Below are 9,704 nucleotides of genomic sequence, written 5' to 3'. Positions count from 1 at the left end.
TTGATCTCGGGCCCTCATGCTTGATACGCGCACACATTAGCACTGAGCCAAAGAGAAGATCCCCGCTTTGCCTCTAAGCGACACAGACTTTTATAGACCCCATTACATTCTGTCTCTCTTTCCTTCACTCTTTCCTCTTCTGTCTGCCTGTGGATGAATCTACACTGAGTGACGAGGCAAATGGTTTCCTGTACACCAGGAAACCATTTACTATGCTGGGTGGTAACCATGTAACCAAAGTATGGCATCTGGTGGTTTATTGGGTAATTAAGGTGCTCTAATTGGAATAAGCGTGTGTAGGTTTATATCCAACGGGTAGTTGGGGTTTATTGCTCATGTAATGCCACTCAGGGATGAGTGAGACTGGTCACTATCATCTTAAATGTCAGGACCAACTTGCCTAGCCCCTGGCTTCTACATTCCTCATGGGGCAACATAGGATTAGATGATGGGTAGATGAATGGCTCTGCTATAGGTAGATAATTTCAAAGTAGTGAGCCTGTATGAAGACTGGTTTATGGGATTGTTTAAGGAACTGGCTCAGGATTGTGACAAGAAGTGCTGCCATCAAGTGAAAAGACTTACACATAATAACTTGTTAATGGTCTTTAAAAGCACGCATAGCTACCAGTAATATGATTAGGAACCAGGATTCAGGGGGTATGAGTGATGTGAATGATTGATTAACCCATTCAACTGGACATGTTGTTGATAGTTCTCCCACCTTCACACTTTCTCTTTGTTTCTAGATCTTGCTTCACACCATTTTTAACTGGGAAAAGGATCAAGATCGTGATTAAGAGAATGAAGTAAAACCAACCAAAACTCTATACATCGTATTCAGTCAAGATACAGGCTTCAGGTAGTTCAGCAACGAAATTGATAAATGAACTGTGATGATTTTAGTAATTAGTGTACAGTGTGAGTTTTGTCTAAAGAGATGACTTTTTCCTCTTCAATACAACAATGAGTTATAACATTAATATGAAACATCTTCGTCCTGTCTATTTCGATCTATAGCCATATGCCTTAGTCGCGGAAGGGATGGTCTCAATCGAATCGCCTCCATGTCGCACTGCCTCTGCTGTCAGGCTGTCCCTGCTCTCAAACCCACACTTCCCTTACTCATTTACTGTGCATCATCTCATCCTTGGTCTTCCCTTCTCATCCCCTTCACTTCTCCCATATACAGTATACTCTCCTAATGAGCCTCACACTCCATTCTCTCTTAACCCAAACAAGTAAAATTAGTTAAATGATGTCAAGCTTACTTTTAGGGAAAGTTGAGGTTAGCCATGGTACAGCAAATGTGTTTTATGATTAGGAGCCAGACCAAGTGCCAGATTCATGTGATTACTTCCCAGCAGTTGCTAGAGACAGTTGGGAAGAAAATCAGATGTGTAATAAAGATGTGTAACAGTGTGAGAGTCTTAGCTCAAAATTCAACTTTGTTTTCTTGTGGCTGAGTTTCCTGCGTAAGAGTAAAGACTGTGACTCTCCACTGATGTATGGAATAAATAGGAACTAAGAACAGGAAAATGAGAACAAGTAAGAAATTGTCAGCAGTGTATCCAAAGAAATTAGCCATAAACCCTTTCATTTATAAGTAATGCCTGCACAATTCTCAGTCCCATTCCATGGTTGGAAGCCATTTATACTACACTATGTGCTTCATTTAATGAAGTCACTTTTGCAGCACCCATGGGGTAGAAGTGTTCCATCAGCATAAGGTTAAAAAAGGTGTTCAAAAATATAACCCAACCATAAACATTTGCCTTACTTTATCTCTGGCAGGCCACTGCTGTATGATTTCATTGTAGATCTCCCTTGTGAGCATCCAGCCAAGTCCTGCCATAGTCTGGGAGCGCATCACCATGGCAGGGTCCCCATGGGAATCACGTCGCCCTAGGTCATTCCAGGCCGACACACAGTATAGGCTGGGATCTCTCAAAAGCACGGGAGCCAGCTGAGTGAAGTAGCTGGGAGGGGAGGAAGTAGAGTCAGTATGAATGTGGGGAGAAAAGGGGAAGGGCAGATAAACTGAGGTGATGAAAGATAGACTCAGATATTGTAGAAATGGGAGAACCAGGTGAATGAAATGGGTGGAATGGGAGGGAGAGCAAAGTTGTGAAAGGAGACAGGAGGATGGAAAGAAATGGGGAAGGGGACATTCAAGATGAACTGGGATCCTGCAGAATTAGGGGAGCCAGCTGAGCAGAGTTATAGATTGAAGAGGGAAGACTTATGACAAAAAACAGGGAAGGGGAGACAGAACCAACTAGGATATCATGGAAGCAGGGGAATTAGCTGGGGAAAGTAGGTGGGATTTCAGGGAAAGATTAAGTATTAGAGGAGGAATGGAACTGCCCTTTCCCCTCTTCCTTCCTTTCTCTTCTGTCTTTGTTTCCGTCATTCTTTCCTCGTCCTTCTGCCTATGGGTGACTACACTCCTTCTTCTTTCTTCCCTTCATTCTTTCCTCTTCCTTTTGCCTATGGGTGACTTTACACTCCCTCGTCTGTCTTTCCTTCATTCTTTCCTCTTCCTTCTGCCTATGGGTGACTACATTGAGTGACAAGCCAAATGATTTCCTGTACACCAGGAAACCATTTACTATGCTGGGTGGTAACCATATAACCAAATTCTGGCACCTGGTAGTAGGATTGAGCCAGTACAGGTTTGTATCCTAGGGGTGTTTGGGGTTTACTACTCACATTTTGCCACTCTGGGATGAGTGAGGCTGGTCACTCTCATCTTGAATGTCAGGACCAACTTGCCTAGTCCCAGGCTGCTACACTTCTCATGGGGCAACATAGGATTGGATGATGGATGGAAATGGAATGCTGTATCTTCACAAGAAACAAAATTTCAGTTCTGGATATGGGTGTTGGTGATCCACAGATTTGTCTATCTATCTATCTATTGCCAGATGCCTTAATCCCATACGGGGTGGCCACAAACAAATCGCCTCCACGTTGCCCTGTACCCCGCCATTTCAATGCCCTGCTCCCAACTCACACCTCCCTCTCTCATATCCTTCTCCACTCCATCCCTCCATCTCATCCTTGGCCTCCCCCTCCACCTCACTCACATACACCTCCCCATCAGTCTCCCACTCTCCATTCTCTCCACATGGCCAAACCACCTCAGTGTGTTTCTCCTGACACTTCCTATCACATCCACATCCACACCACAACACTCCTTCACTTCCTCATTTGTCAGTCTGTCTCTCCCATAACTCCACATGTTCCTCTCAAATAGTTCATTTCCACAGCTCTCACTCTTGACTTGTGTCCCTCCAACAGTGTCCAAGCTTCACTTCCATACATTAAAGTTGGTATCACAATACTGTCATGTAGTAACTTTTTCACTTTCATGCTCACTTCCCAGTTTCATAGTACAGTACTGCTTTCAAGGAACCAGCAACCTTTCTTCCTTGTTGTACCCTTTCAAGCACTTCACCCTCCAAACTTCCATCCTTACTCATCACACTACCCAAGTACTTAAACATGCTGACATTTTCCATTTCCTCATCATCCAACCTCACTGTGCATTCACTGACTGTACTTCTCGCAAAAACCATAACTACTCTTCCCTACATTCACCTTTAGATTCCGTTTCTTACACACTCCCCCCAAACTCATCCACCAAGCCTTGCAGCTCCCCTTCGTCTTCACTTAACAACACAGTATCATCTGTAAACAAAAGTACAGGGAGTTTCCAGACACTGCCCTCTCTCACTAGGGCCACTGCAACATCCACTGCCCTACCTTGTATCTCTTTTATAACCTCATCCATGTACAGACTGAACAACCATGGAGACTTGACACATCCCTGTTTCAACCCAACCTTCAAACAGAAAAATTCACTCAGTTCAATGTCCACACGCACTGCAGCTTTAGCACCTTCATACATACTCTTCACAGCAGTCAACAACTTCCCATCTCCTCCATATATTCTTAATACTTTCCACAATCCCTGTCTATCCACCCTGTCATATGCTTTCTCCAAATCCATGAAGGCTGCATACAACTTCTTTCCTTTCTCTAGAAACTTTTCCACTAAAGATCTAAGAATGAATATCTGATTTACACAACCTCGTCCCTTCGTAAAGCCTCCCTGTTCTTCTCCAACTAATTCCTCTGTTATTTCCCTAACTCTGTCAATAGGTATCCTACCATATACTTTTCCTATTACAGTAAGAAGACAAATACCTCTATGATTACCACACACTTCTTTTTCCCCTTTCCCTTTGTACAAGGGAATTATTATACCTGAATTCCAATCCACCGGGACTCAACCTTCCTCCCAGGCCAGTCTGCACAACTTCCAAATTCATTCTACTACTATCTCTCCCCTGTGCTTCAGCATTTCACCACACACTCCATCAATTCCTGGGGCTTTCTCCATTTTGACTTTCTTCATTGCTTCCACAACTTCCATCCTACTGATTTCTTGCTGTCTACTCACCTCCCTCCTCCCAGCCATTCCCCAGCCACTTATACTCGCATTACTTTCATTCTCTGTGTTCAGCGATTCCTTAAAGTGTTCCCTCCATTTGCTCACTTTTTCTCCCTTCTCCACTAGTAATCTACCATATTTATCTTTCACAGATTTGTTCTGTTGCATAATGGGATACTGTACATGACTGATAGTGAGGGAGATGTAAAGGTTTGACTTATATTGGAAGGAGGGGATGATAAAATGATGCTGAGGAGAGGAAATATAGTAGCAGAGTAACCCCTGTCTTTGCCGAATAGACTCGTCATCCACAGCAGGCAATCTGCATGGCCATCCTGTGCAGTAAACCCATGTTCCCAAGTGCTGGACAGCTCCTTGCCACCACGAGGCTTGGGGAAAAATATGGAGGTTTGGTTCCTGGATGGACACCACATTTGCATCTCTCTACCCACTTTACAGGGGCTTTGTAGTAGGCTCCACATCACCCTGTTACTGTATTTAGTTATATGATTACCACCCAGCATTGTACAGTATATGCTTTCCTGGGTTACAGGAAACCATTAGGCTTATCGCTCAGTGTAGTCGCTTAAGGAAGTAGTAGACAGCACTACATCAAGTGAGCAGATGGTAGTGCTGTCACTGACTAACAGTAGAGTAAAGGCAGAAAGAGTAAGGATTAAACATTATGGGGGAAGAGTGACAAATACAAATGAACGATACAAGTTAACAGTTCAGTTTTGCAGTTGCAGGTTTTAAGGGTGCAGATACAGAAGGGGAGGGAGATTATGTAAAAAAGATGTTCTAAAAAGAGAGTACAGTACTGTACTAAGAACTTAGGTGTGGTACGAGATGCTCAAAATTATAAACAAAGTGAGGAGAAGCATGGATTTGAAGATGATAAGTAAAAACTGAGACAGGTGCTGAAGAAAGGAAGTAAGTGTGAAGTCTGACAGATTTGGAAGAGCAGTCATAACAGACAAGATTGAGATCTGGAGAGCTCAGATTAACTTATTAGTTTTTTACAAATTATTTTTATTTCTATTTTTCTAATTTAAATAATATTTAAATATTTAAACTGGAGTGAATATATTATATTCACTCCAGTTTCATTTTGAACTGATTGGTACCTTTTAAATATATATCAGGGACTAAAGCTCACATACATTTTCACAGCTTCTATTTCTCACTTTCCTCTGCTGGCTGATATTCCTAAACTTGAAGAGGCTTTGTGTGTGTGTTTGCCCATAGATGAATCTCTTTGACATGATGCATCAAGGAGACAAGTGACAGACGTGCCTTTATTATGACATACCGGTGGGCAGACTTTCACCCCTGACTATATATTCAGGTAAGATCCATATCCCACAAACTGAATGTTAATTTTACTACAACTGTGCTTAAAACTGCCATCTCCCCCCACTGAACACTAAGGTGTAGCAGTAGATTAACATTAAAATATAATAGTAGTTAAAAAATTGCCATGAAAAGGAGGTAGAGTTGCAGCATTGTCTTTCATGTCACTGGGCTGTGTAAAATAAGCTGCAAAAAGATGAACATCTGGACCAAGTTAAGATGAAAAGAGTGTGCTAACCTGTAAAAGTCTTTAGCAACGAAGAGATCCTCCTCCAGAATGATAATAGCAGGTGCAGTGGAGAAGGTGGTGAAGGCAGTGTCCAGGACCACCTTGTAGTGGCGTGTGATGCGCAGTGTTACATTGTTGCCCCCAGAATTACTACTCACAAACTGCTTAAGCCAGAAATTTATGAAGCGTTTATATCCAAGGGGTGGTTGGGGTTTATTGCTCACATATAATACCACTTAGGGATGAGTGAGGGTGGTCACTCTCATCTTAAATGTCAGGACCAACTTGCCTAGCCCCGGGCTCCTACGCTCCTCAAAGGGGCAATGTAGGATTGGATATTGGATGGATGGAAAACATTATCTCTCTCTCTCTCTCTCTCTCTCTCTCTCTCTCTCTTATGTTTGTTCTTATCCCTGGCCTCTAACATGATGATATTATTAGAAGAATTCTAGACAGGATGGTCAAACACCTGGAAAAGCACTACATGATTATGGACTCCCAGCCTAGGTTCAGACAACATAGATCATCCCTAACTTCCATGCTTGAATTTTTCAGCACAGTGCTGAGTGATTATGACAGGAATAATGCAGTAAATGTCCTTTACTTTGACTCTCAAAAGGCTTTCATCAAAGTGCCTCACCTCTGACTAATGTCAAAAGTGTATGCACTGTGTGTAAATAGGGAGGTTACAATCTGGATAGAAAACTAACTAACAGATACAAATCAGTGAATAGCGATCAGTGGAATTTCTCCCGATTGAGCTTCTGTCTTATCTGGAGTTCCACAACAGTAAGTCTTTGGTCCACTTCTGTTCATCACTTATATCAGTGACATTAATATTCTGTTAAGTATGATCACAAAGTTTCTAGATGACATCAAACTTGGAGCAAATGCGAGCAGTCTTGAAGGGATTAAAAGACTCCGGGCAGATTTCTGTAGGCCAGGGAAATGGTGTGAGGCATGGCAAATGACATTTAACTTGGAGAAATGCAAGATGATGCATAGTGGTCATGCTAATCCCAGATCACACTATTCACATTTGGGAAGAACTCTGAGGATGACTGATTTGAAAAAGAACTTGGATGAACTAATCAGTAGTGACCCAAATTGTCTAATCATTGTGCTGAAGTAGAGAAAAGGGCCCAGAAATTCCTAGGCTACATCCATAGTCATTTTGTAGGAATAGAGATTGATCTTGTTCTTTTTAACTCCTAATAGGCTGATTCTGGAGCACACTGTACAGTTTTGGTCATTATACTTGGAAAGACATAGATCAGCTTGAAAGAGTTTAACCAAGAGATACAAAAGTTATTCCATCCATCAGGAGATTGAGTTATCAGGATCCTACTGTTTTCATTAGAAATTCATAGACTACGAATTCAGTTCATTGTAGTGTTTACGATACTGACTGGGTTTGACAGTTTGGCCAAAAAAAGCTGTTTATTCTCAATATGAATTCAACACACAGTCATGGATGGAAGCTTGAACTGAAAATATTTAACACCAGCATATGTGAAAACTTTATCATATACAAGATCTACTCCACTTCCCATGGATGTTATTAATAGTAGATCAGTTTAAAAGAAACCTCAGTAGGATCTTACACTAGAATGAGTGCAAATTGGATATGCATTCCCAGACAAATACAGAGTATCTTAGGTATAGACTGTAAGGAATTGAGATGCAGCACAGTACCCGGTATTAACTTTTCCTTGTAAATCCTCCTCCTCCTCTCACCTTAATGCCAAAGAGGTTGGTAAGCGCCCTGACTTCTGTGAGCCCCTGTGCTGGGTCGCCATCAGCCACCACTAGGGTGAGGGTTGGGTTGCTACCTTCCACATTCATTAGCCGACGGAGACACCTGCAGATGGGAGAGTAGAGAGTGGATGAAGTAATGGGTGGAGGCAAATGAAGACAAAGCTAAACCTACTTTGACTTATTTCCTTGATTCAGGTTTTGTCATAGAACACTCAATTTCTTCATGAGTCTGCTGGCTATGCTTTAAATTTATAAACTGAAAAGGCCAGGCACTGTTCATTATCACACCAGTTGTAAGTTGCACTAAATCATATTATGAGGTCCATAGTGAAATATTAGTGTCTCATGGAGTATCATGGAGTTAGGAATTACTGTAGTTGTCTCATCTAAATTTAACCCAGAATTCTCATCTTTTGCAACTTATTTCATGTGGTTAATTGGAAGAAAAAGGCATGCTATGGCTCTCTCTCTCTCTCTCTCTCTCTCTCTCTCTCTCTCTCTAAGCATCATGTGTATTACCATCATCTGTTGTTGTAAATGAGCATTCAGATGGCAATTTTAGGCAAATTTAAAATTAAGTTAGTACAGTATCACAGAGATGGACTAACCAGTAGAGGCACAAGGGCCGCTGACTGGCCACCACGACAGTTGGTATCCCACCGTACTCCACACCAGCAGCCTACACAAGGGAATAGTGTTATCAATTACTTCATTAATAGTCCTCTGTAGTTTGCCAGAGGTAATGTTGCCATCAGTATCTGTATAATTGTTACTCTCAGTTTTACATATATTTCCAAAGTAATAGAAGGTAACAATATAATGCAAGGTTAGCCTGCCTAACTGTAAAGTGTAGGTCTACTTTATTGTTCACCTGATATGACTGTTATCTTTATCATTGCACACCTTAGGAACTATTGAATGGGTATGTACCAAATTAGCCATGGTTATCTGGCCTGTGTAAGAGCCACAAGTGAAAAATATCAAAATAATTAGCCAACCAATACGTGATACCTAAGATCATCATGAAATAGGCTAAATGTGAAGACAAAGGGGAGCCGCAAGGCTTGGCGAGTGAGTTTGTAAGAAACTGAATCTAAAGGTAAATGGAGGGAAGAGTAAATTTGTGGTCTTCGAGAGAAATATGAAGCCACTGAATGCTCAGTGAGGCTGGCTGGTGAGGAGATTGAAAAAGTGGGTGCATTTATGTACTTGGGTAGTGTGATACCTTTTCTCTCCTCCATCCTTCTTTCCTTCCATCCTCTTCTGTCTTTCTTTCCTTCATTCTTTCCTCTTCCTTCTGCTTGTGGATGACTCTACACTAAGTGACAAGCCAAATGGTTTCCTGTACACCAGGAAACCATTTACCATGCTGGGTGTTAACCATATAACCAAGTTTTGGCTCCTGGTGGTTTAGTGGGTAATTACGGAGTTCCAATCAGATTGAAGTTTGAACTAGTGAAGGTTTATATCCAAGGGGTGGTTGGGTTTGCTCATGTAATGCCACTCAGGGATGAGTGAGGCTGGTCACTCTCATCTTAAATGTCGGGACCAACATGCCCAGCCCTGGGCTCCTATGCTCCTCATGGGGCAACGTAGGATTTGATGATGGGTGGATGGATGGGTAGTGTGATGAGTAAGAATGGAAGTTTAGTGGTTGAAGTGGTGAAAGAGTGCAACAGGGAAAGAAGGTTGCTGGTTCATTGAAATCAGTGATAAAAAATAGGAAAGTGAGCACTGAATTAAAAAGGTCTGATGGATGGATGGATGGATGGGTAGTATGATGAGTAAGAATGGAAGTTTAGAGGATGAAATGTGCGATAGAGTACAAGAGGGAAAGAAGGTTGCTGGTTCATTGAAAGCAGTGATAAAAATTAGGAAAGTGAGCATTGAAATAAAAAGGTCGCT

At 41.9% G+C, this 9,704-nt stretch overlaps 1 protein-coding gene across 1 annotated transcript in view; it reads right to left on the bottom strand.

The window, feature by feature from the left end:
• LOC145406440 (protein O-linked-mannose beta-1,2-N-acetylglucosaminyltransferase 1-like) overlaps window positions 1-9,704 on the bottom strand; it is a 57,332-nt gene that overhangs the window by 41,417 nt on the left and 6,211 nt on the right. The window contains exons 8-11 of the mRNA XM_080277596.1: window positions 8,408-8,480; window positions 7,779-7,902; window positions 6,051-6,202; window positions 1,781-1,979 (exon numbers count right to left, since the gene is read on the bottom strand). Coding sequence (XP_080133722.1) covers window positions 1,781-1,979; window positions 6,051-6,202; window positions 7,779-7,902; window positions 8,408-8,480 — 548 coding nt within the window. The remainder of the gene's footprint in view (window positions 1-1,780; window positions 1,980-6,050; window positions 6,203-7,778; window positions 7,903-8,407; window positions 8,481-9,704) is intronic.

This window comes from Coenobita brevimanus, chromosome 70, assembly GCF_032717465.1.
Source record: "Coenobita brevimanus isolate Jiangsu-jjx chromosome 70, ASM3271746v2, whole genome shotgun sequence".
Taxonomy (NCBI): domain Eukaryota; kingdom Metazoa; phylum Arthropoda; class Malacostraca; order Decapoda; family Coenobitidae; genus Coenobita; species Coenobita brevimanus.
This window is presented reverse-complemented; position numbering and strand designations above follow the sequence as displayed.